A 27,198-nucleotide genomic window follows, 5' to 3' on the forward strand; every position below is an offset into this window, starting at 1 on the left:
AAGAGGTCATTTCTTCTTTTTTGATTGAGTTCTTATGTTCTTCAATGCGTGCACTTATTCTTCTGTTAGTTTGTCCAATGTATGTGGTAGGGCAGGCAGTGCAGGGGATTTCGTATACTCCTTGGTTTTCTAATTCGATTTTGTCTTTGGGGTTTCTTAGGATGGTGGATATTTTTCTGTTTGTGCAGAATGCTGTTTTGATGTTGTGTTTTTGGAGGATCTTGCTGATTTTGTCTGTAGTGCCTTTTATATATGGGAGGAGGGCTTTGCTGCTTTTCTTGTTCTCTGTCTTGGATTTTGGTTGGGGTTTCTTTTTGGATTAGGTGGGTAATCTTCTTTCTTTGGAATCCATTGGCTGTAAGTACGTTGGTGAGAGTGTGTAGTTCGGTTTTTTGGTGTTGTTCATCGGCTAAGCATTTTGTTCTGGAGATGAGTGCATTGGCTACGGAATTGATCTGTGCTGGGTGGTGGTGTGAGAGTGCATGTAGATAGCGGTTTGTATGTGTTTTCTTCTGGTAGATGGTGTGTCCTAGGGAGCCATTGGATCTTTTGTATACCAAGACATCTAGGAAGGGAAGTTGATTGTTGGCTTCTGTTTCCATGGTGAATTGTATTTTGGGGTGTAGCCGATGAACAACACCAAAAAACCGAACTACACACTCTCACCAACGTACTTACTTGTTTCGCAGCCATAATTATGCTTCAAGAGGAGGAAGTCTATTGCTGCCTTATTCCCCAGGGTGGCTTCTCTGACCACCCTCAGTTCTCTGTTAAGGGCATCCAGGGCATGGGAGGTCGAATTCAAGCCTTTAAGAGAATCGCAAAGAACTTCATGGGGGACTTTCAGCAATAGTGGATGTCCTAGTCCTAAATCCTTAGATCGTTTCACAAGTTTGACTGTAGCTGCCACGGCTCTTAAGCAGGGGACAGCCCCTTGAGCTACTGTGAAAGGTCCTAGTTCTACTGTTACGTTGTGGGCAAATTCTACAGGGATTATTTCCCCCCACACACACACACACACACACTCCCCCCACCCCACCAACTCCCCCTCCCAAGCCCCTTCAGCCACTGAAGCTTTATATGGTGGTTCAGTAATTAATGAGGAGGTGGCTCCAGTGTCAACTAAGCAATTGTATTTTTTTCCTCCTATAAGAATGGTGACAATGGGTTCCCCTTCAGGGCCTTTTTTTTTTTTTTTTTTTAGGGAAATAGCCAGCCCGTTAAAGGTAGCCATGAATTCAGTGTTTTCATTCTCATGTTCTAGTCAGGAAAGGGGTAGGTCATTTTCCCTTCTTTGCTCCCATTGAGGTCCATTGTTATGATTTATTTGAGGAAAAGGAGCGCTGGGTGGTGCATGATGATTAAAGCTTTGTTGTTCAGTGTAATGGACTGGATTATTGCCTGGCCTCATGTTCCTAGGTGGTGGGTGATACCGGTTGCAGGAGGCATGTTGCCAACATTGCCTGCTGAAATGCCCTTCCTGTCCGCACCTATAGCAATGCTAGCATTTGCCTTGCGGCCATCCTGCTTTATCACAATGCCAGCATTTCCTTGAATTATAGGGGGTTTTACCTGGCGTTTGTCTGGCATCATGTTGCATTACAGCAAACATTTTTAAGTCCTCATGTTTTTCTATCCTCCTTTTCCTATCTTTCTCTTCCTCTTTCAGTTTGTCTCTTTGATCGTAGACAAAGTTAGCGATCCTGCGCAACTCTGCTATTTCTAAGGTTGGCCAGTTTAGAGACAAAGCGGTGGAAATGCTCTTTGATATTCACGGTGGACTGGTCCACGAAGGCTGAAGCTAAAATCCTTTGGTCCTTCAGGCAGGTCCAGATGGGCATATGCAATAGCTGCTTCTGACAGGCGGACCCAAAAGGCATCAGGGTTTTCCTTTTCTCTTTGTGTTGTTTTTTGAAATTCTAACCAGTTTAAAGGCTTTTTACCTATTTCCTCTAAAGCTTCTAGTAAGTTATTTTTTGCTCTTGTGTATTCACCCCAGTGATTGGTATCATTGTAGTCCCAGTCAGGGCGATGTACTGACCATGCGATGCCGGCTGGGGCTGCCTGTCCAGGGATAGTTGGTAGTTTAGCTATTTGGTCTGTTTTTTTCAAATGTTTTTAATAGTTCATCTTTAGTTAGAAAGACTTGTAGCAGCTGGGTCATATCACCCCAGGATGGATTATGGCTGTCTATGATAGATTTCAGGGTTTGAATTACTGTTGGAGGATCAGCCCTGAAAGCTGGGGTATCCTTTTTCCAGATGACCAAGTCAGAGGCAGAGAAGGGAGTGTGGGTTAAAACGTATTCTAATTGTCCCCTATTTCTGCCTGGCACTGGTTTGCTTAAAAGGGGAGCCATAATCCGCGCCTCAGTCTTTCCTTCCAGGGAATGGGTTTCAGGTTTTTCCCTCGGTCAGGTCTTTGGTCCTAGCCATCTCAGCCCATCAGTACCAATAGGGTATTTGGCTGGGTTTAATGCGTGTTCTAAGTGCTTTCAGGGTTTTATAATCTAAAGTACCGCTATCAGGCCAAATTTGTCTACACGTGTCATCTCGCAATAAAGCCCACTTTTTGCAAATTCTTTTCGCTTCTTTTTTATGCATTCCAGTCAGGACAGACACTTGCCTTTCGTCCCAGGCCTCAAGTAATTTATCCAAGGGGGTCTCTTCCATTTGCCCTCGAGCTACAACTTCCCATATTCCCTGCCTGATGTGGGGATTACTTTGGTTTAGGTTTATTTCGGCTGCAATAATCTTTTAACGACCTCATAACCCCTTGCGGGGTGTCTGGCAGTGGCGTGTTTCAAAAATTGTTACCACCGGGGTGAGATTCGACTGGCTTGGATCAGTTCAGGCAAACTGGATGTTAAAGTTGCATGTAGTTTGCCGAACCAGTATTTGAACTGACTGGCTGGCCCTGCTCATCCTTCCCCTCCCCTCCCAGGAGTCTCCACACAACCCATTTTTGATGCCAGTAAGTGTGGGGTCGGCATGGAGGCTCTGGGAGGTGGAAAAACAGGCCTTCCAGAAGTCCAGAAACGGACCTGTTTTCGGCTTCTGGAGGCCCTCAAGAGCCCGGGGGAGGCCGTTTTCGCCTTCCCAGAGGCTCGAGAGAAGCCTCCGGACCCTTGGGAAGGTGAAAAACAGCCCTCCCAGAAGTTATGGTAGGCCACGCCCACCATGGCCACGCCCACCCAGCAACTGGGCAGCAAACCAGTTGCTGGTATTTTTGAACTCCACCCCTGGCCCAACCCCCACTGTCACCCCCCCACCCCATAAAAAAATCTAGAAGTCCTACCAAGCCCTCAGAATGTCTCTTCTTCCAACCCCCAGAAGGTCGAGTCATCCCCGGTTCCAATTTAGCACGGATCAAACTGTTTTTTCCAGGGCCACATTTTGTACAAATTTTCCTTTCAGGTGTGAGTTGTTGTGAGTCCTATGAGACTCAAGTCTATTAATTCTTCCCACTAAGGTGTTGTTTTTAAAATTGTGCGTCCGTTTGATCAAACAGTTTTTAATTTGTGTTGTCTCTGCATCGTATCGAAATAAAGCTCTAATAGGTGAGGTTGGTTTTTGCATTATTATTTAAAATTTGGTAAAGGTTCATGTTCCTCCTTCCTTAAGATCTGAGTTTTGTCCTGCAGGCTATTTGTAAATGCATTAACCATGGTATAGAAAGTTAGCACCAACCCCTCTCCTAGGAGAATGAAATATTTTGATATATATATATATATATATATATATATATATATATATATATATATATATATATATATATATATGGATCTTTGGTTGTTCGGGTTTTCTCCGCGTAAGATTCAAGTATCTAGGCAACGTTTCGATGAAGTCTCATTCATCATCTTCAGGCTTCTGTCTCCGGCTCTGTGCTTCTCAGAGTGATGTGAGATTGCAGCTGCTTCTTCCTTTAACTGCTAGTGGGGTGGGACTTGATTGGGTGGGGGCTTGGCTGTGTTCTGATTGGGTGGGGGTGTGTTCTCATTGGTAGGGGGTTTGGCTGTGTTCTGATTGGTTGGGGGGTTAGCCGTGTTCTGATTGGTTGGAGGTGTGTTCTGTTCAGGTGGGGGCTTGGTTGTGCTCAGGTTAGTCTTAGTTGCTGGGGGATTTGAGTTGGTGAGCTGTGATCTTGCTCTTTGGCTTCGAGTTCGTGGTCGTGCTGCATCTTCATAGTGGGTGTCGGTTTGCTTCATGTATGGCTCGGAGGGGTTTGAAGTGGGTAGTGATGCAGCTGCAGTGCAGCTTCTGGTCCATGGTCGTGTCTCATCTTCTGAGTGGGTGTGAGTCTGTTTTCTACATGGAAGTGTGGTGGTGGCATCTTGTGTGGCTCTCATGGGTGTGGGTCTGGTGTCCTTCTTCATGTTAGGTACTCATCTGTTCATGAGGGCGGGTTTCCAAATGGCTGGAAGGCGGGAGGTGTCATCTCGTTTGTTCATGCTGTGTGGGCGTTTTTCTATCTCTATGGCTTCTCTGATTATTCTGCTGTTGAAGTGTTTGGTTTTGGCGATAGTTAAACTAGCACTAGCAGTTAAAAGTTAAAACCCACTAGCAGTTAAAAGGAAAAAGCAGCTGCAATCTCACATCACTCTGAGAAGCACAGAGCCGGAGACAGAAGCCTGAAGATGATGAATGAGACTTCATCGAAACGTTGCCTAGATACTTCGAATCTTACGCGGGAGAAAACCCGAACAACCAAAGATCCACACATAAATACCATGAGAACCTCAGAAAACAAATATATATATATATATATATATATATATATATATATATATATATATATATATATATAATTTTATTGCTTTTATAATTAAAACAAACCGACAACACATACACAAATGAAAAAAAGAAAAGAAAAAAGGCAGAAGAAAATAGAAAGAAATAGAAAATAGAAAGAAAAAATAGAAAACAATTAAAAACATTCTCATCTTCAACAGTTTGTAAGACCTCTTTTTTTTTAAATCCTTAATGATAAATCCTTTTGAGAAATATTAAAAAGGCAGAATATTATATTTCCCTGGATGAGAAAAGGAGAAAGATGTTTTTAAAGACAGAAAGCAGCTCCCTGTCCCCGCAGAAGATATTTGGTGACCATTAAAGAAGGACTGAGCCAGCCTATCTACAAGACAAAAGACCTCCAGCTCCAGGGTGATGGGATTAATTCATGACCCTCCAGGACATAATAGCAGGGCTGGACTTCAAATTTTTTTTGTCCCTTCCGTCTTCCCGTAGCCGAGCGCTGACTAAAACTACAGTTCCCGGCATGCTCTGGGCGAAGGAAGCGACGAGACACAGAGAGAGAGAGAGAGAGAGAGAAAGGCCGGTGCGCGCCCTATGGACGTCGCCTGCTGAATTGGATGCTCCCATTGCAAGAAGTGAGGCCCTTGGGCTCGGCTGCTCCGTGGGGCGAGCAGCCCGGGGAGCGCTTTCCTCTCCGCCGCCGGGTGCAACCTTGAGGAAAGCAAAGGTGAGAGCGGGCTTTTACACATGCACACACTCACGCACGGTCCTTGCAGGGCCGGCGAGGCCGGGAAGGTATCCATCTTCCTTCCTCCGCTCCCTCCCCCCACTTCCCCGCCACGGCAGGGTCTTTCCCGCCATTGGAAGAGTCGTGCCTGTAGGTTTTTTTTTTAAAAATATTTTAATTATTTATTATTTCGGTTTCCGCCGCCGCCGCCTCCGTTTCCCCCCTCCCCTCCCCTCCCCGAGGCCTTGGACATCCCTTTTCCAAGGCGTCTTTCCAGCCATTTTGAAGCGGGGGCGCCAAAACGTGCTTTTTCTTTTCTTTTTCTTTCTTTCTTTTTTTTTTTTTTAAGGCCGCCTCGTTTTTCTTTTCAAGGGGAGGCGAGGCCGAGCTTCCATCTTTCCTGGCTGGGTTTTTAATGCCTTGTGGGACCGGATGGTTTTAAAAAAAAACCTCGGAGGCCGGGTGGGGCTTCGACTTACGACCGCCCTCGACCACCCCACCCCGCGCCCCGCCAGTTCCGTGCCTAAGCGGGACGGTCGGTCGTGTGAAGGGCGGCGTCGGGCGGGCCTTTTTTTTTTTTTTCCCCCTCGCCGAGGTTTGTTCAGCGAATCAAACCACCTTCCCCCCCCCACCCACCCCCAAGGTGGTTAAATTGGGCAACCCGGTTTGTGAAGCGAATCGGGTTCCCCCTTTTCCCTCTTGGACTTTGCTTGGCGGAAGGTGGCCTGAAAGAGGCTGTGTGTGTGTGTGTTTGTTTGTGTTTGTGTGTTTGTGTATGTGACCCCGGGACGCCTCAAACGGTCATAAATGGGAGTCGGTTGGAATGGAAGTCGCGTGACCGTGAGGCGGGGGGGGGGGCGGATACCGAAAGTGGCCGTTATAAGTGTGAAAAAAACCCCAGTCCTGGCTCGCTTTTTTTTATTTATTTTTTTCCTTCTCAGGGCCGTTGTCCCACGGAGCGGTCACTAAGCGAAGTTGTTGTGTAAGTCGAGGAATTTGCCTGTAGGAAAAAAAAACGAGGGTTGAGCTCCTCCATTGGACCTGGGCTTAAATATCATTTCGGGAATTCAAAAAGGGACAAGTCATTTAAGGGACCGTTTTCCCAAAGGACAGAAAAATAGGGGACTTAAACACCTGTTTGTTTCCTTTTTTTCACACTTAACGACCGTTGTTGCAGCATTTCCCCCCCACCCATATCTCTCCCCTCCCCCCCTGCCGTGGGTCAGGTGATCCCAATTCAACATCCTTGCCCATGAACTCAACGTTGGTGACGGTCGCAGTCTTTTGCCACCGCACAAAAGTCAGTGGGATTCATTTCACAAAGCGTGCTGCTGATTTAACGACGACGGGGATTCACTTCCACGGTGGCAAGAGAGGTTGTTCAACGGGACCAAACTCAACTTGACAAATGTGTCACTTAAGCCACAGAAATTTGGGGGTTCAAGGGTGGCCGTAAGTCGAGGACCAGCTGTATTTCTCAAAGCGTGCACTTAAGATTCCTGGAGGTCCCCCCAAGGCCGTCTCTGGATCCCATCAAATCCGTTTATGTTGAAAAACATATATAAGCTGGATATCCGTGTTTCGCTGCGAAACTATGCCCAGGTTTAGTTTTGGGGGAGGAAAATAAAGGGAAAAGATTCTGCCTTTGCCTACCAGCATCCATCGGTATTCATCTGCCTAGTGTCCTTTCAGTGGGCCAGAGAGGGTTGAGGGCTGTTTGGAAACTGAAACAGTACTTGGTGTGTGAGCAAGAAGGTGACAGCAAGGAGCCTGTAGGTGGCTTAGCTCAACTGTTCTGTACTAAAGCTCCTTGGTGCTGTGAAACTAAAATGTGTTTTGCATTTGGAACAGATTTCTTTTCAGGTGGGGGACTGAGTGTGGAATTCCTCAGCATCAGAGCATGTTAATAATAATATAGGAAGTACTAATGCTCTGATGGTCATTTGGAAAAATCCTTTCTTAGTGAGCACCTAGAAGCCAAAAGGAACATACATGCCAAATTTCAAGTTTGTAGGCTTTCCGGTTCGGGATATTTTGTGATGATGTGTGAGTGGTATTTCGCTTTTATACAGATAGAGAAGATAGATTAAAATCCCATCTGACAGGCGTAGTGATGGCGAATGCATCAGTTTTAATTTTGTAATATAAACATTGAACACGATAACCCATATACAAACCAAAGCCCTTTTGGGGATCCTTGTTGGTTTTAAAAGCAGGAAAGGGTTTGAGAGCAAAAAGTTTGAAAGCGAATGCTTCAAAATCTTTAAGCTCCAATTAAGCAACCGGTTGGACCAGTCATTTGGTCAAGGTTGACTGCAGTGTTGATTTATTTAATCAGATGGTGAAGGTCTTTGATAGCTGTATATTTGCCAAATTTATCCCAAAAGTGCTTTTTTAAAAAGGGCAACCGGGCTTTCTTTGTTTTTCCTTGAAGACATTTTGCTTCTTTGGTTCTGACTGAACGGAAGATGGAAGGATTTATATGCAACACAGTCCTTTGGCACCCTGATTTCGGTGACCCCGAGAGCACAGATAAACCCCTAAGTGGCTTGAACAACTCTTAAGAAAAAATGCCAACATCCAGATGACTGCAAACAATATAAATCTTTCCATCCTCCACTATTCAGTCAGAGCTGAAGAAGCTTCTTGGATGAGAAGCGAAAGGTCTTCAAGGAAAAAACAAAGTCCAGTTTCCTTTTGGAAAAAAAAAGGCACTTTGGGGACAAACACGACCTGGATGACTGAGAATCTCCACAGGCCTATCTCAAATTTATGTAGCCAAACAACTGATAAAGGTGACTCTAGAATCAAATTTGGAAGTCAACCCCTTTGAATTCAGCAGAAGAAACTGAGCAACGATGGAGAAGCTTAAGGCTGAGTTTTGAGTTATATGTATGAGAGAGTTTCAGTTGTTTGAATAAATGCCTAAACTGAAGTATAAAGCCAGGGTCAAAGTTGTATTTACCTCCTGTCGAACTGCTTGTGAATGAAATAGGCATGGATTTAGACAAAGCAGCATATTGTCGATTGCGCAGTCAGCCAGATGTTTAGTCTGGAGTTGGCGTTTTTATCCAACGATTGAGTCCTTCCCAAGATCTTGGGAGAGGTTGATGTTGTTGCTTGATGGCGTTAAAAGTACCTTCACAAGATGTAAACTGTTCTAACTTAAGCTGCCTTTGGCAATTGACCAGTTGGGATTTTGTCAAGGGCTTACAGTAGCCAAGTAGTTTCGTTCGACATTGCATCCAGTTCAGTCCCAGTTGTTTTGGGACTGCACCCAAAGTGCTTTGCCTATCACCACTGGTACTGTTTTTGCCTTCTTTTGCCACAGTTGTTCTTCCACAGGTAAAATCCTCAACTTAAAACAAACACCACTTTATATTAGCTTTGGTAAAAGCACATTTGGAATACTGCATCCAGTTGGTGACATGATAGCAGTCTTCCAATAACTGTAGGGTTGCCATGAAGAAGAGGGAATCAAAGTTATTCTCCAAAGCCCCCTGAGGGCAGGACAAGAAGCAATGGATGGAAACTAATCAAGGAGAGAAGCAACTTAGAATTAAGGGAAATTTCCTGACAGTGAGAACAATTGATCAGTGGAACGACTTGCCTCCAAAAGTTGTGGAGGCTTTTAAGAAGAGACGGGACAGCCATCTGTCTGAAATAGTACAGGGTTTCCTGCCTGAATAGGGGGGGAGGTTAGACTAGAAGACCTCCAATTCTATTCTATTTAGTGACTGTTCAAAGTTAACAATGGCACTGAAAAAAGCGACACTTGACCAAGTTACTATGTTATCAACCACAGCGATTCACTTAACAATTGAGGCAAGAAAAGTCACTTAAATGTCTCACTTAACCACAGAAATGTTGGGCTCACCTGTGGTTGTTAGTGAAGGACCACTTGTATTTGCAGGTTCTTTTGACGTCTTTATTTTAGCCAATTTCAGTTTGAATACAACCTTGTTCGTACTTTGTCATTCTATTGTTTGTACTGTACTTAACTCTTAAATGTTGGGATTTGTTTTATAAATAAAATATGCATTCATTGAGGTAAAGCAGCATATTATTACTATTCTTGGTATTCTTGCTGCTTTTATTCTTTATCTCAGTGGGTTTTTTTATCATGTCAAAGCAATGGCCATCCTTTAATACCAGTAGTCCTCGACTTACGACCACAATGGAGCACAGAATTTATGTTGCTAAGTGAGAAACCGGTTAAGTGAGTTTTGTCCCATTTTACGACTTTTTTTTTTTGCCCATGTTTGTTAAATGAATTACTGCAGTAATTAAATTAGTAACATGGTTGAGGTCCTCAGCTTTCTACACAATACTTTATAAACAGATATATTTTTTAAAAATGATAAATCATCATTCTGGAGACAATAGAGAATGTAAAGATCGCTCTGTGGTATCTTCAGCTTGGATGGCTAGGAGAATTCTGGGAGTTGAAGTCCACAGGTCTTAAAGTTGCCAGGGTTGACAAATGGCTGCCGTTGATTAACACGCTGCTTCAGTCATAGATGATATCCAGGTAGAAATATTAGTGGAGTGGAATTTAATAAGAAAGGTATTTGTGGTACAGATGAAATGTATAGAGGTGACTGCACTGTATGCTTACCAGAAAAAAAAAGTACAGGTACCCTGTTTCCCTGAAAATACAACCTACCCTGAAAGTAAGTCCTAGCTTGATTTTTACAGGGGTGCCCAATATAAGCCCTACCCCCCCCCCCCCCAAAATAAGCTCTAATTAAGATCCCGCTCGCTGCAGAATGCACGGCTAAAAATTAAGCTAGGGTGGGGATGGGGGGTTGGAGCTGCCCTATTACTTATTTTTGGACAGTTGTAGCCAGGCCTCGCACACTCCGATACCTGCCTTGCTGGCCTATTTTTTCTGCGGCTGACAAGGTTTTCCTGAAGGCCTCTGTAGCTGATAACAAAGCTCCCTATTGATCCGGAGCTCCGTTATCGGCTGCAGAGGCCTTCAGGAAAGCCTTGCCGGCCACAGAAGCAGAAGTTCCTGACAGCACAAAGGAGGCCGGGGCAATGTGCACGAGTGAGATTACTCAGTGGATGACATTCCCCCGAAAATAAGATCTGGTGCCTTTTTGGTGGCAAAAAATATAAGACAGGGTCTTATTATTTTCAGGGAAACATTGTATATACAAATGAACTGTTATTAGTCAAGGACTACCTGTATTACAGAATTTAGTAGGACATCACTTTTGGTGGACGTGTCTGCAAATGAAAGTATTAAAAGAAGGGGACGCGGTGGCTCAGTGGCTAAGACGCTGAGCTTGTCGATCAGAAAGGTCAGCAGTTCAGCGGTTCGAATCCCTAGCGCCACGTAATGGAGTGAGTTCCCGTTACTTGTCCCAGCTTCTGCCAGCCTAGCAGTTCGAAAGCACGTAAAAATGCAAGTAGAAAAATAGGGACCACTTTGGTGGGAAGGTAACAGTGTTCCTTTGTGCGCCTTCGGCATTTAGTCATGCTGGCCACATGACCACAGAGACCTCTTCGGACAATGCTGGCTCTTCGGCTTTGTAACGGAGATGAGTCCTGGCGCCCTGTAGAGCTGGAAATGACTAGCACGTATGTGCCAGGGAAACCTTTACCTTTTTATGCATAGAAGACAGGAATATATAAGTGACTTTTTACAGCCTTAGACCAATTTGTAGACAGGAGATCCTTCTTCCTTCATTGATAAGGGAAGAATTCAAAAGACAACATGAAACCATCCACATAAGAAAAAATAAAAAAAGAAGGGAGACTTTTTAGTAAAACCCAACCCTATGGCATATTGTTTGCTGTTATATTCTCATAGTTGCAGGATAAAATCTGACCACCATTACAGGTCACTGTGGCCCTGTAGTCCGCTTGGAGAAAAGAGATATACCACCTGGTACAGGTAGTCCCTCGACTTACATTTAGTGATTGTTCAAAATTACAACATCGTAAAAAGTGACTTATGACCATTTTCAACCCTTGCAAGTATCTCCTTGGTCACATGATCAAAGTTCAGATGCTTGACAACTAACATTTATGATTGTGGCAGTATCTCCTGTGGTCATGTGATCCCTTTTGCGACCTTTCTGACAAGCAAAGTCACTGAGGAAGCCAGTTTCACTTAGCAGCTGTGGAAGGAAAGGTCATAAAATGGGGGAAAACTCACTTGAGAAATGTCTCACTTAGCAACAGAGATTTCTGATTTGAAAAATGCAATAAAAAGGAGATCTATTTAATAATACATGTAATTATGAGGCAGCGAGGTTAGCCTTTGCTCAAAAGTGGAAAGATAAAGAAATTCCTGATGAAAGCGAAGTAATAAAAAAGATATGGACATGCGCTGAGATGGATAAATTAACTTTAGAAATGAAAGACAGATGAGACAGAATACTATAAAGTATGGGACAAATTCTATCAGTGGTGGGGAAAAAGGAAGGATCTAGAATCAAAAGAAAGTAGGGTTGGCAGAATGGATGATTAAACATAGAAAATACTGTATAAATGTATATAAAACATGTATTCTAGGCCATGATATGTATGACAAACAGGATTATCAGGACGACCATACCATGTCCAAGGCTTTAAAGATTTACTTGATAAAATTGTGAATTTTTTTTAAAAGAAAAGACAGTTCTGATTCGATTCTGGTTGTACGTCAAGGACTACCCATAGTTGTTTTTTTGAGGGGTCTACTTAGCATTAAATTATAAGTATCACTATATAAGATGTGTTTCTTTTACACTTGAGAATCACACCAGTAGAGTTATTTGTGGGAACTAATTTCTGTATCTGCCATGGGTTACAGGGCATAAGCCTTGTATCCAGTCTGAGTAGGCCAAATATTCTGCAGTGCCTGGATATTTTTAGGGATTAGTCAAATTTTCTCCTTAAGCATATTTAAAAAATAATAAGTCGATGGCAACTCAGCATTCATAATGTCTGTTAAGAGAAGCCCTATCGAGTCAGTTTATTGCTAATGCATCTCTTATGAGGATTGAAAGCTTTTTTGGCCTGTTAATGTCTGCAGAGCACATTGTGAGCACTGAAAAAAAATGGCTGATGACAACAGTTGTCATTGCAGATCTGCTTGTTTGTGCAACATAGTGGTTGCTCGTCATTTTTTGAGTTTTTATTTTTTATATAATAATTCCATCTTTAGTTGCTTGTCATTTGGGCAGACCCCAGGGATGCCCTCTGTATCTCTTTGTCCTTGTTCAGTATCAAATATTCACATACAAAATGATAGGCCTGTGTCAGGCTCTTGTCGGAGTCTGAATCCGAGGAGGAAGACGAACAGCTGACAGGGAGTGGGAGTGTGGCTTGTTGGCTGTGGAGGAGGCTGGGGAAGGGCAAAGTCCGGCTGGGCAGAGGTAGAACAAGAGAGAGGGAGCTTAGAGGAAGACCCAGACCCACCCCTTCTTCATCCTAGGGCACGCATGGAGGAACGGAGAAGGAAGCAACATAGGTTGCGTGGCTTACAGAGGAGAAAGGGCCCTGATTCCCTTCATTAGTCACACCTGGGAGGAGAGTTAAAAGAAATGCATGCTGAGTGTGGCAGCTGCTGGGAGCGAACATGAGTTTATCTTGTGTTGACTTTAGTTATCTGTGTTCCTGGCGTCTTCCCAACCGTGTTGAGTTATTGCCATGTCTTCACGTCTGGAATTCCTTCTCCTGCCCTGCCGAACTAATTACCCATTTTGCCTTGATTGGACTTATAGTTACAGTTTTGTTGACCATGTTTTGGACTTGATTCTCTGCAGCCAACGGCTGTTCACGGGAGAGTTTTTCTCCAGACAGAAGGTAACCAGGAAATTGGGGACAAAGTTGGAGCTAATAAAGGGGACTCCTACTGATTATCTGACTGTGTTGCCTTTGTGCCACGCCTGGGTCATCACAGCCTGTGTTTTAACAAATCTCACTGCTGAAAAGCTGAAAATACAAGGTAGTCCTCAGCTTAACAACCACAATCGACACCAACATTTTTGTTTGCTGAGACAGCAGGTTTTGCCCCGTGTTACGACCTTTCTTGTCACAATTGTTAAGTGAATCACTACAGTTTTGAGAGAGTATGTCGGTTGTTAAGTGAATCTGGCTTCCCCGTTGACTTCGCTTGTCGGAAGGTCGCAAAAGGGAATTGTGTGACCTTGGGACACAGCAACGGTCATACATGTGAGTCGGTTATCAAGCATCTGAATGTAAATCACGTGGCCATGGGGATGCTGCCACAGTTGTAAGTGTGAAAAACGGCCCTAATTCCCTTTTTTCAGCACCGCTGTAAGTTTGAACGATCCCTAAATGAACTGTTGTAAGTTGAGGGCTACTTGTACTTGCGGTCTGGCAAAAGGAGAAAAGAAAGGGGGAAATTTTGTAGCTTAGAAATGTTGCCTTCTAAGAAGAGCTTTTCTCATGCCCTTGTTGGAGTCTGATTCTGAGGAGGAGATTGAGCAGCTGACAGGGAGTGGGAGTGTGGCTCCGGTGGCTGTGGAAGAAACGGAGGAAGGGTACAGTCCGGCTGGGCATTCAGAGGAAGACCCAGGACCATCCCCTCTTCATCCTAGGGCACGCAGGGAGGAACAGAGAAGGGAGCAACGTGGCTTACAAGAGAGAAAAGGGCCCTGATCCCTTTCATTAGTTGCCGCTAGGAGAACAGGATATAAGAAGGGCATTTGCACACAGCACCTTTCTGGAAGCAAATCTTTGTCGAGGCTTATCTGGGTTTTGATGTCTTCCAAACTGTGTGTGCCTCATTATTTTTTGGAAGTTGCAAGTTATTATCCTGGTCTGTCGTGTTAATTACTTCAGCATGATTTGTGTTGGTTTGTTTTCTTTTTGAAAGCGTTTGATCTCCTGCCGAAGATAACTCGACATTGGGGGCCAAGTTGGAGACATTAAAGGGAATTTATCTACGTTTGTGACTTCGCTATTTTGTGCCAGGCCCGGGGTCATCACAGCTTTCTTAAAAATAGACAGTCCTCTCATAAGCTGTTCTGCACATTTTACAGCGTTCTTGAATACCATAAATCCTACAGTTAAAATCTTAAAAACCAGCACAAAACGTCCTCTCCAGTGAATGGGTTTGGTTAACCATCACGTTGGTTTGATGACCGCTGCGTTCCCTTTGCTGTTACTATGAAAAAAAGCTGGAAATTTATATGTGTTTCTGGCACTGAGATTGTCGGGCTGCAGAAATTCAAAGTCCCAAAGGTGCTTTTTTCAAAGAGGAAACTGGGCTTTCTTGTTTTTCTTTGAAGACATTTCACTACTCATCCAAGAAGCTTCTTCGGCTTTGGCTGGATGGTGGGGAATGGAATCCCATCAGAACTGAAGAAGCTTTTTGGATGAGGAGCGAAACATCTTCAAAGAAAAACTCCAGTTGCCTCTTTTTTTAAAAAAAGCACCTTTGGGACAACTGTGATCTGGATGACTTGAGAATCTCCATGGATATTCTCCCCCACCCCCCTAGGGAATTTTAAAAGTTTCTGAATCTTAGGCACCCCTAACCATTTCCTCTACCCATTTCCTAACCATAGGGTTATCTCAGTTCCCACACAACCTAAACATTAAAGTTGTTATATGTGTTCAACTGATTTGAGAAAATGGGAGTCACATTACGTAGGCATGATAAAAAAGTTTCTTGTTTTTCTCAAGGTTTAAAAAATTATTTTTAGAAATTTTTTCGCCCTCCCTCTCTCTCTTTCCCTCCCTTTCCCTCCTTTCCTTTCCTCTTCCCTCCCTCCTTTGCTTTCTCCCTCTTTCTCTCCTTCCCTCTCCCTTCTCTTCCCCTCCCTCTCCCTCCCTCTTCCTCTCCCCTCCCTCCCTCACTTTCTCCCTCTTTCTCTCCTTCCCTCTCCTTTTTTTCTTTCCCTCCCTCTCTCCCTTTTCTTACCCCCTATTTTTCCCTCCCTCCCTTTCTCCCTTTCTCTCCTTTCCTCTCCCTCCCTCTTTTTCTTTCCCTCCTTTCCTCCCCTCTCTCTCCCTCTCCCTCCCTCGCTTTCTCCCTCTTTCTCTCCTTCCCTCTCCCTTCTCTTCCCCTCCCTCTCCGTCCCTCTTCCTCTCCCCTCCCTCCTTTGCTTTCTCCCTCTTTCTCTCCTTCCCTCTCCCTTTTCTCTTTCCCTCCCTCTCTCTCCCTTACCCCCTATCTTTCCCTCCTCGCTTCTCTCTCCTTTCCTCTCCCTCCCTCCCTCTTTCTCTCACACCCCTTCTCTCCCTTTTTCTCCTTACCCTCTTTCTTTCCCTCCCTCCCTCCCTCCCTCTTTCTTTCTCTCATCCTAACAGGCTATCTTTCTTATCTGTCTTCCAGAAACTCCTCCACATCTCCTTTTCCCTTTATGGGGTTCTTTGAAAGAAAGAAAGAAAAACCCTGAAAACTTCGAAAGACCTCCAAAAAAACGGCACAGGGGCTTCCTAGCCCGCCTTTCCATTTCAGGGCAAGGCGCAAGACCATGGAAAAGGGTTTGGAAGGCCCAGGAAGAGTCCCGCGCATTGTCCAGGTGATGTATTTTAAAGGCGTGCCAAGGCAGCAGAACCAACAACCAGAAGTGGGCTTAACCCAGCAGTGGGAAGCTCAGTGGCAGGAATTTCTGAACACGCTGCAGCCGGCCCACACGGGCTGGGGAAACCTCCAGTTAACCGACATGGCACCCTGGGATGACGCTCGAGCGTTTCTGATGGCCTTCGAACAAGTGGCCGAAGCTTGCCAGTGGCCCCGAGAGGAATGGGTGCGCCAGCTGCTGCCCGCTTTGCGGGGAGGAATGGAGCAATCCTTCTGCAGACTGGATGCCCGGGATAGAACCGACTACGTGAAGGTGAAGGCCGCCATCCTGCGAGCGGACGCTTTCCGCATGGAAATGAAACGCCAACATTTCCGGCAGTGCAGCTACCAGGAGCTGGAAGGCCCCCGCCGGGTGTACAGTCAACTCCAGGATCTTTGCCGCCAGTGGTTGAAACCCGAGAGCCACACCAAGGAGCAGATCCTAGAGATGATCATCCAAGAACAGCTTCTGGGGATGCTGCCCGCCGAAGCCCAGAACTGGGTGCGGGAATGCGGGCCAAAGGACTGCGTCGAGATGGTGGCGTTGGCAGAAGAATTCCTGATGGGTCCTCGTCACGCAGCCAGGACCTGCGACTGGCAGGTGAGGAATTGACATTTGGAACCTGAGCGCCCTCCGTTTCTCTTTGCAGGGAGAAGGAAGAGTCGCCGCTTGTAGATCAGGGGGTGTCCACCTGTGGCAGTGTTGCAACTGGTCCACTTCAACTCCCAGAATTCCTCATCCAGCTGTTACGACTGGTGGACTTCAACTTCCTGGCTGAGGAATTCTGGGAGTTGAAGTCCACCAGTCATAAGACTGCCACGGTTGGAGGCCTCTCCTAGTAGATGCTTCCGTTTCCCATCCAGTCTGTAGAGAAGGTGGGAGGAGGAGGAGGAGGACACATCTGGTTGGCTCTCCAAGTTGGAGAAGGCTCTTCTACTGATTGAATTCTAGATATAAGCCAAATTTATGAGGCAGCCGGTCCCCAGGATATGCTGGGACCCAGTTAATCATGCGATAGTGGGGAATATCTGTAGCTCAGGTGTAGGATGAGGGTGGAGGTTCGCTCTCACAAGGTTGTCAGTGTTGGTGTTCTTCTGCTTATAAAAGGCTTCATTCCAAGACCCTCACCTGACATGACCCACACCTGACCCCTCACAAGACCCACACCTGTCTCAACACACACCTGACTCCTCACCTGACCCGACCCACACCTGACATCTCACAAGACCCTCACCTGTTGTGACCCATACCTGAGCCCTCAAGACCCCTCCCCAAACCCTCATCTGATGTGACCCACACCTGAGCCCTCACAAGACCCACATCTGACACAACGCACACCTGACCCCTCACCTGACCCTCACCTGAATGATCACAAAGACCCGTACCTGATGTGACCCGTACCTGACTCCTCACTAGACCCATAAGACCCCCTCACCTGACATGACCCTCCTATCACAAGATCTACTGACAACACAAAGCCCTGATAAGCAGAAGACAACAGACGCTAACATCCCGTAAAATCCGCTGAAGATGTTACCTGGCCTGGTAGTGAAACGTTTGGAAACCAACCCGCAAACTCCGGGAACACACCTTCATCCAGGTTTATGAGTGAAGAAGAACTTGGCTGGTTGTGTTTGCACAGTGAAATTAGGTCTCGTTAGCCTGTAAGCTTGCTTAGCATGTGTAACGTTGCGTGACCTCCCCACAGAACAAAGATTAATTCAGTAACCAAGTGAAGCATTGCATGCACCCGGTGTCAACTCATAAAACATTTTCTATGCACGTTTTATAGTTGCCGTTACAAAAATAAAAGCGAGGGTGGGGGGGAGGGGGAAAGGAATTTGAAAGAGCAGCGCAGCAGTTTGGAAACGAAAGCACATTCCATGCGTACCTTGCAAAGATTATACTAACCGACTGGAGTTTCTGGCCGAGCAAAACTCCAATTGGAGACTCCGATTGATGACTCTGGGCTATGGACGTGTTTCGTTGGAGAATATGAATTATGACACACCCAGAAGGCGGGGTGGGGGTGGGGGGGAAACCAGGGTTATTACTTAACCAGGTGAATTACGTGTCTCAGACTCGGCTACATCCAGGTCATGTCAATGATGTCGCTCCTAATGAATTCTTTGAAGCTTTTTGAAGTTTGGCTCAAGGCTCATGATTGTTTAATTAGGGCGATCGCTGGAATCCTGACACCCGGTCCATATTAATCCCAATGTCACGTTTTCCCTGCTGACCGTTGCTGAAAAAAGCAGAAAATGCGGCGGGCCTGTTTTTTACAGCTTATTCTTTATCCTTTTCTAGGTTCCTTTGCCAGAGGCCTCAGTTAGTTCCTTGGAGCCCGAGGGAAGGCAGAGGCAGCACTACCACCCTGGAGGTTAGTTGGAAGTGGGGGAGAGGGGAGGAAATTGGTTGGTCAGGGAAGGAATTACAGGCAGTCCTTGACTTACGACCACAATTGGCCCCGACATTTCTCTCGCTAAGCAGGATGTTTGTTCAGTGCGTTTTGCCCCCATTTTATGACCTTTCTCGCCAGAGTGGTTAAATGACTCCCCATGGTTGTTAAATGAGTAGCACTGTTGTTAAGTGAACTTTGACTTTGTTTACTTTACTTTATTGTCATTGCGCCTTGTACAGTGAAGTTAAATACCATCTTCAGTGTACATTGTGACTGTGAAAATAAACACAAACGTTCTATACGTTGAATTGAAAACCCCTGATATTGCATGAATATTGCACTAATTAATATTGTGAAGGATGTGTGTTGGTGTTTATCTCCAGTCATAATGTACACTAAAGATGGTATTTAATTTCATTGTACAAGGTGCAATGAGAATAAAGTAAACTAAAGCATACAGTAGAATTCAACAGAGCTACTGCCCTGGGATAGCAGCTGTTTTTCAGCCTTTTTGTCCTGGTTTTTATTATCCTGTACTGTCTGCCGGATGGTAATAATACAAAAAGAACAAAAAACGGGGTGCCCAGGATGAGATGGATCTTTGAGAATGTTTTGAGCTTGTCCAAAGTGGGGAGTGGGCAACCATTGCTTGTCTCAGAAGGTGATTGCAAAAGGGGATTGCATGACCCCGGGACACAGCAACGGTCATAAGTTTGAAACAGTTGCTAAGCAGCTGAATTTGGGTCACGTGATCATGAGGATGCTGCGAAAATCGTAACTCTGAAAAATGGTCCTAAGTCCCTTTTTTCCCCCGTGCCGTTGTAACTTCGAACAGTTGCTAAATGAACTATTTTAAGTCGAGAGCTACCCGTACATAAAAGTCAGTGGCTTTGTTTACCAACTTGGGTTGTTTTCCTAGCGGGTGTGCCTGTTGGTGGATTTTATGGCCAGACCACAAACCGGTTGCACATAAAATATGCCCACACCAACTGACTGAAAAGAAGATAATCCCGGTGAGCAAATCCATCCGAAAATGGGGGGAAAAAATAAATTGCCGATTTATGGATTTGCTGATTAAAAAGTATTGATAGGAGAAGAAGGGAGCCAAGAGCAATCCCACGGTGAATTAAGGGGCGAATAAAAATTAATAAATAAAATAAAAGCTTCACGAGGGAGGAGGGGATACGAAGTTTGTAACTGCTATCAATAAAAAAGAGTTGGAAGTCCCTGCAGGCAGTCCTTGAGTTATGACCACGCAATTTATGTTGCTAAGTGGAACGCTGGTCAAGAGAGTTTTGCCGCATCGTACAACTTTTCTGGCCAGCGTTGTTAAGTGAATCACTGCAGTTGTTAGCAACCTGATTGTTAAGGGAATCTGGCTTTCCCCATTGAGTTTGCTTGTCGGGAGGTCGTAAAAAGGGATTGTGTGACGCACCCCTCCCACCCCCCCACCCCCAGGACATTGAAACCGTCATAAATATGAACCAGTTGCCAAGCATCTGAATTTTGATCCTGAGACTATGGGGATGCTGAAACGGTCATAGGTGTGAAAAACAATCATAAGTCGCTTTTTTCCCCAGCACCGTTGTAATTTTGAACGGTCACGAAATGAACTGTTGTAAGCCTACCTGGATATCATTTTGTTTTACCTGTTATTTGCACTTCATCCTTTTTTCCTATTTAATTTTTCCTATATGTTAGAGTGTTTATCTTTTACCTACGTTAGAATTTCTTAAGATAGCACCGAGGAGCCAGAGAGTTTTAATGAATTGGCGTTCTGAGATGGCAACCAAAGCTAAATCCTGCATCCCTTTCTCAACTTCTGTTTTTTTTGTGTGTTTCACAGCCAGTGAAATGACACCCACCAGGAACTCGGTCTTAGCCCACCCATCGTCGTCCGCTGGACTGGAAATGGCTGAGACTGGAACCCCTGAGGTGTGTAGACTCAGAATGGATTTGACCAACCGCCATATCGACTGACTGGGGGAAAAAAAAAAGATGGACTTTTTGGCTGAAACTGGAAAAAATTGAAGGGGTGATTTATGGATTTGCTAATTAATGAGAATTATTAATAGTGTTAATAATAACAAGGGAACCTAGACTCAGGGATAGGCTGCTGGGAGTTCGCCGGGGTTTGGGGAGAGCCCCTAGCCAGGATTCTGTGCAGTTCGGAGAAGCCCCCCAAATCCTACCCCGGCTCACCCCACCCCGCCACTCCCAGGAGTCCCCACGAGGCCCATTTTGGATGCAGGTGAGTGCAAGGGTGCACACGGAAGGCTTGGGGAAGATGAAAAATGGGCCTCCTGAAAGTTCTGGCCCGCTTCTGGCTTCCAGAGAGCCTCTGGAGCCCGGGGAGGCCATTTTCGCCCTCTCAGAGGCTTGAGGAAAGCCTCCAGAGCGTGGGGAGTGCAAAAACGCCCCCCACCCCGCTATGGTGCAGGAGGCCAACTAGTCCACAAGTCATAAAGGGGCCATCGTTTCCAATGCCGGCTCAGGAATTCTGGGAGTTGAAGTCCACAACTCATAAAGGGGCCATTGGCTCAGGAATTCTGGGAATTGAAGTCCACAAGTCATACAGGGACCATCGTTCCCCATGCCGACTGAGGAATTCTGGGAATTGAAGTCCACAAGTCAAAGGGACCATCGTTCCCCATGCCGGCTCAGGAATTCTGGGAATTGAAGTCCACAAGCCATACAGGGGCCATCGTTCCCCACCTCTGCCTTAAAACAAAGTCAGATGAAATGGAGGTTCTCACGATGGTGAGCCACCATTGCAGAAAGGGGTTAGGTCTTCCGAACTTGGTAATCTCCTTTCCAAATAAAGCGGCTACTAAGTTTGAAGAAGCTTCTGAAATCAGATTTCTCTTGTCTCCCAGACTGAAACAATGACCAAAAGCATCACTTGTCCGTTTTGCTCGATATGCCAGCTGTGCCTTTTTCTGGCAGAAAATGACCTTTAAATCATTTGGCACGTTCTGCTAAAGCTCATTAGAGTTCATTTGGTAAACAATCTGGCAGCCAAGTGGATCTCTAAAAAAAGAAGGCCATGTTAAACTGATTCTAGAACAGGCCTGTCAAACTTGCAGGCCAGATGTGTCACGCCCATGCCTGGTTTAGTGAAGTGAGGTGAAGTGAGGAAAAAAAAAGTCCCGATGCGACACGTGATGCCGCTGTGACGACGCAAGTTTGACACCCCTGTTCTAGAAGTTCTAACAAAATGAAATTCAATGGTGAAAAAAGTAAGGTTCTACATTTAGCCAAGAAAAACAGATAGACACCTGGGGGGTGGGGGTGAGGAACAGGGTCACAGGTGACTGTAAATTAATATGCCAGAGTCGGCTTCATACAGGACAATGTCGCCTCTATTGTCGCCTCTAATAAATCCTTTGAAGTTTTTTGAAGGTTGGCTCAAGAACCATGATTTAATTAGGGCAATTGCTGGAATCCTGACATATAGTATAAGTGGTACCCAGCTCAATAGTAGTAACTGTGAGAGGGATCTTGGCGTCCTAGCGGACAATCAAGTATGAGCTAGCAGTGTGCTGCAGCTGCCAAAAAAGCCAACAGCGTTCTAGGCTGGATTAAAAGAAGGATAGTATCAAGATCACGTGACGTGTGTTAATACCGCTTTATAATGCCTTGGTAAGGCCGCACTTGGAATACCACATCCAGTTTTGGTCACCACACTATAAAAAAAGATGTTGAGACTCTAGAAAGAGTGCAGAGAAGAGCAACCAGGATGATTAGGGGACTGGAGGCTAAAACATATGAAGAACGGTTGCAGAAATTGGGTATGTCTAGGTCAATGAAAAAAAGGACCAGGGTTGACAAGATAGCAATTGTCCAATATCTCAGGGGCTGCCCCAAAGATCTCCAACGCATCCGAAGACAGGACAAGAAGCAACAGATGGAAACTAATCAAGGAGCGAAGCAACCTATAACTTTCTTGACAGAACAATTAATCTGTGGAACGACTTGCCTGCTCCAACACTGGTAGTTTTTAAGAAGAGACTGGACAAACCACCTGTCTGAAATGGTAGAGGTTTCCTGCCTGAGCAGTGGGGTTGGACTAGCAGATCTCCAAGGTCCCTTCCAACTCTGTTATTAGTATTACATACAGACTCTGCTTCTGGGTGAAATGGAAATTGCTCTCTTAATTGTCAGTCCCGTGTTAGTCAGAAGACAAAAATCCTGTGCCAAATGTGTCTTTTAAGAAAAGCTTGACGACAACTGAACCTGGCATTCCTCTTTCCAGGGTCCCGTACATGTGAAGGATGAGTTAGGTCTGGATCAGAAGCCCATTCACTGGGAAGTCATGCGAGGGAGTGGGAGCAGCTCCACTGCTTTGGGTGAGTATCTCTCATCTTGTTATACGCAAGCCCATGTTTTCTTCCTGTTTTCTTCACACAACTTGACAGCGAGCAAATATATTTTTTTTTCAAATGGCTGGATGCGTTGCGAAGGGTGTCGGGGTGGCCTTAAGCCAATGTTTCTCAACCTCAGTAACTGTTAAGAAGTGTGGACTTCGAATCCCAGAATTCCCCAGCAGGCACAGTTGGGGACTTCTGGGAGTTGAAGTCCACCCCTCTTAAAGTCACTGTGGTTGAGAAACTGTGTATTAAACCAGTGGCCCCAAACCTTTTTTGTGCCACGGCCCAGTACCGGTATCACAAAATGATCCGCGGCCCGGTATCGGCATCAGCACGCATGACAAGGCAAGGCGAGCCGAGCGACCGGCCAGCCAGCCATCCCCCGCTTCTCCCCGCCACCTTCAACTCCTCCTTTGTACCTTTGTTGATGGGCTTCACTTCGGGACGGCTTCGGGACGGTCGCTCGGCTAGCCTTGCCTTGGGTGCTGAAAGAATCCTTGCGCCTTAGTTTCGTTCGAAGCCCCCCCCCCCTTCGATGAAACTAAGGCGCAAGATTCTTTCAGCACCCAAACGCCGCTTTCCAACCGGAAAAGCTCACCCGGAAGCACTTTCTCAGCAAAACAGACACTTTCTCATCAAACCGGCGGCCCGGTAGGAAATGTTCCACAGACCGGTACTGGTCCACGGACCGGTGGTTGGGGACCCCTGTATTAAACCATACTCGCCGTGGGCCAACTTGACAGGGGACAAGGGTTACACTAATATGGAAGAAATGGTGGAATAGAATCATTAAAGAAAGGGTGCCAAAGGAGGGACGAAATGAAATGTAAATGATAGAAATTAAAAATAATTTTTAAATTATTTAAAGTTGTTGAATTGTCCCACAATGGATTGTCCTATCCTGAATTGGCCGTGGCAAGTTGTCCCGTTTTATTCTGGCCCCGGTTTTAAGATTTTCTGACCATTATCGTCTGGCTGTTACGGTCTGCCGGCAGCCTGCGGAGTTGGCAGGAGGAACACGGGCTAGTCCTGGAGTCTGGGGAAGGCTCGGACGAGGGGTCTGCGTCCGACACAGAGATGGGGCCAGGGCCATCTGAGAGTTATGGGCTGACTCCGGAGCCTCCAGAATCCGACATCAGTGAGACAGAGGAACAGAGGGAGCCCGCTTGCGCAGAGCTGCCAGAAGGCGAGGACAATTAAGACAGAAGGGGCAACTTGGGAGGAAGGCTTGGAGATGATTGGCTCTGCCCATAAGACACAAAGAAGGAGCAAAGGGACATGAGCCTTTGCAGGAAGCCAACTTTGTTCGTTATCAAAAGGCTCTGATAAACTAGTGCCAGCTTGGAATTTGGGGCATTCCAGTTTCAAAGCATCAAAGGAGATTTTTGTGAAGTGAGTTTTGCCCTATTTTACGACCCTGCTAGCCACAGTTAGGTAAATCGCTATCAGTGCTATCAGTGCCATTGATAGTAACTTGTTTGTCAAGTGAATCTGGCTTCCCCATGGACTTTGCTAGTCAGGAGGTCGCAAAAGGGGATCATATGACCTTAGGACACAGCAGCAGTCGTAAATATGAGCCGGTTGAATTTTTATCACATGGTCGTGTGGATGCTGCAAAGGTTGTAGCTGTGAAAAACGGTCATAAGTGCCTTTTTTCAGTGCTGTAATTTTGAATGAACTAAACGAACCATTGTAGGTCGAGGACTACCTGTATTGTGTTTTACAATGATTGGTGCGCCTACCAAATCCCATTGTTGTCATTAATTCCAGAATCAGTTGTCTATTAGCATTCCGGAGACTTAGAGGAGCCCTACCTACCTTGTACTTTCCCAAACCAGGAGTCTGAAAATGTGATTGTCAGCATTCCAGAAAAACTTCCACGTCCAACAAATAACTCCGAGACAAGACATCTTCTCAAACATTCTGTTTTATTTGAATAGTAAACTGGCAATCTGGGAAATTCTGAGTCTGAAAGTTCCAGGTTTCCTTGCAATAAAGTAAAAACTATAAATCCACCCCCTTCACCCATCCTCGCATCACATGTCCCAATCACCATCCGCCCCAACTTGAGACGTCCTCTCACCCAGGTGCAGAAATAACATGACCTTGACTTAGAAGAAGGATGCTATTATGTCTAACCACACACACTCCCAAGAAACCCCCCCTCCCATTTTCCCAGGCTCAAGAATGTGCCAACGTGAAAGCGTCTGGTTTTAATATGGCTTACAAAGCCGACAGTGATTTCCTTTCAGATGGGACGCGGATTATTCTCAATTATCCATCTGTTCTCTTTGTCTGTTTTTTTTTTCATATATGGCCACCCAAGAAGGACTCCTGGTTCCTACACCTGAAGTCAACTCTCAAACTGATCAACCACAAGCCACCTTCCAGGAGAGGCCTGTACAGGGGGACCAAATTCCTGACTTTGGTAAGTGTGGATGTGTGTGCATGTCTGCTTAACCACCACCTTGATGGAGAGTGGGAGAAATATCACTCAAGGTCTTGTTTTATGATGTCAAGCCAACATCTTGTAGGTGCTGCAGCCATCTTCAGTCCAAATTTGGACCAGCAACCTCCAACCCCCTGTTTTTGCTAGCAGAGGCATCGCTGGCTGATCCTTTGCTATTTCCAGGCCGGCCCCAAGGACCAGATCTTAGCAGTCCTGTCCTAGAGTTATTCCACAGTGATGCAAGTTAAAAAAATTGCAAACAATAAAAAAAATGTATAAATTCCAGATACACCCCTGGGAATATTAAGGTTATGAATGAATGGCAGGATCCAATCTGGGTCGGTTACCGGGACCAGCGGCTTAGTCTTTCAAGCTTTCTGAGCCTATCCACAGGGAACTTCTTTCTAGTGCGGCTCTTCTCTGTGTGGTATTTATATAGTGCCTGGTTACGTGGGGCTTTTTAGCTGTTGATTGGTGTGTTGATGGCCAGCTATTGTTGGTAAGTACTTGATAAACTTACGGTAAATAAGCACTCAATTGAATGACGAGGGGTCTCATTTCCCAGGCATCAATCACTTCCCTGGCTGTTTTTGTGCCTGCTCGTCCAACAATCTTAGTAGCTGCAAAATAGAATGTGTATTCTTGTTCATTGCCATGTGAGGCTGTCGAGGAGTTCAGTGGTTGGATTCAACTGGTTCGCCCCGGTTAAGAAGAACCATTTGTTAACTTTCTGAGCAGTTCCTTCCAATAGCCTTTTGTTTTTCCCACTTTACAGGGTTAATCTTGTCAGAAAGCCAGGAAGGAGATGTTCTGGTGTGCCTTCTGTGTTGTTTCTAGCCTAATCTTGTTTATCTTTAAGAATTTTCCAAAACTGCCTCTGGGTTATAAGCCTTGTTACACTGTAAACAGCAGTTAATGGTTCTTGGCAGTATGCCCAGAGTAGCCAGAGCTGCTTCTCTGGAGTTTTTCTCCCTTGGCTGATACTTTTATTAGGGGCTTGACTTTTTTTAAAAGCTTTTTACACTGCTTTAGTGATTCCTGGCACTGTCCTTTTGGGTGTACTTCCAAGAGGCAAGATGTAAGCTTGGCTATCAGGATTACGACCAGTGCCTTAACACAATTAATGGTCTCAAGCCATCTGGCAATAAAAATCCAGTCTTCGGATTATATTCTCCCCAGTAGCCGGGGCAGCCCCAGTTGCACTGTGACTGGGTTGATGATCTTTACTATGGGGAATGGCCCCATGAACTTAGGTCCCAGCTTCTTGCTGGGAAGCTTTAGCCTTAAATATTTTGTGGAAAGGTAGATCTTTTCCCCCACTTGGAACAGCCGTTTTGCGGCACGGTGATTGTCCGCCCGTTGCTTATAGGTCTGAGCCGCCTTAGCTAGCACTTTCTTGACGTTTTCCCAGGACGCTTTCAGTATTGACATCCAGTCAGTCAAACTGACTGAGGAGCAGGGGTTCTCTTGGGTGGGACAAAGTCCATACCGCTTACTACCTTGAAAATTCGTGTTTTAGCATGAAATTTAATCGGTTGAAGTATTGAGCCCAGCGGGCCTGTTTGGCGATAGTTTCCATGGTGTCCTAAGGGCCCCCAGATTCTTATGATCAGTTCAGACTTCCAGAAGGCACCAATTTAGTAGTGCCCATCTCACTGCAAAAGCCTTCTTTTCCCATAGTGCCCACTGTCTCCATGTCAGTGAGTTTACGGGATGTATAGGCACAGGGCTGTAGGTTCCTCTGGGAATTTTTTTGGAGTAAGACAGCTCCCACCATGGCATCGGCTTGGATGACGAAGGTTGTTCGCGGTCGGGATGTTTCAGTACCGGTTCTCTTGCAAATAGCTGTTTTAGTGTTCCAAATGCTGCTTGGCAAGTGAGGTCCCTCTGGAGGGATTGGCAAGGGTGGGGCTTTGCCCCGGGGCTCCGTGTTTTTAGGAGGACTGTCATTGATTTGGCAAT

At 45.6% G+C, this 27,198-nt stretch overlaps 1 protein-coding gene across 2 annotated transcripts in view; it reads left to right on the top strand.

The window, feature by feature from the left end:
* The first annotated feature begins 5,284 nt into the window (after positions 1–5,284).
* LOC113450211 (uncharacterized) overlaps positions 5,285–27,198 on the top strand; it is a 47,082-nt gene continuing 25,168 nt past the window's right edge. For both annotated transcript variants that reach the window (XM_087927696.1, XM_087927697.1), the window contains exons 1-6: positions 5,285–5,481; positions 15,785–16,616; positions 18,324–18,396; positions 20,264–20,352; positions 22,673–22,766; positions 25,114–25,215. In XM_087927696.1, the coding sequence (XP_087783822.1) occupies positions 15,927–16,616; positions 18,324–18,396; positions 20,264–20,352; positions 22,673–22,766; positions 25,114–25,215 (1,048 nt within the window). In that variant the 5' untranslated portion in view covers positions 5,285–5,481; positions 15,785–15,926. The remainder of the gene's footprint in view (positions 5,482–15,784; positions 16,617–18,323; positions 18,397–20,263; positions 20,353–22,672; positions 22,767–25,113; positions 25,216–27,198) is intronic.

The sequence above is a fragment of the Pseudonaja textilis genome, chromosome 2 (genome assembly GCF_049901715.1).
Source record: "Pseudonaja textilis isolate UNSWEBS1 chromosome 2, rPseTex1.2, whole genome shotgun sequence".
NCBI classification, from domain to species: domain Eukaryota; kingdom Metazoa; phylum Chordata; class Lepidosauria; order Squamata; family Elapidae; genus Pseudonaja; species Pseudonaja textilis.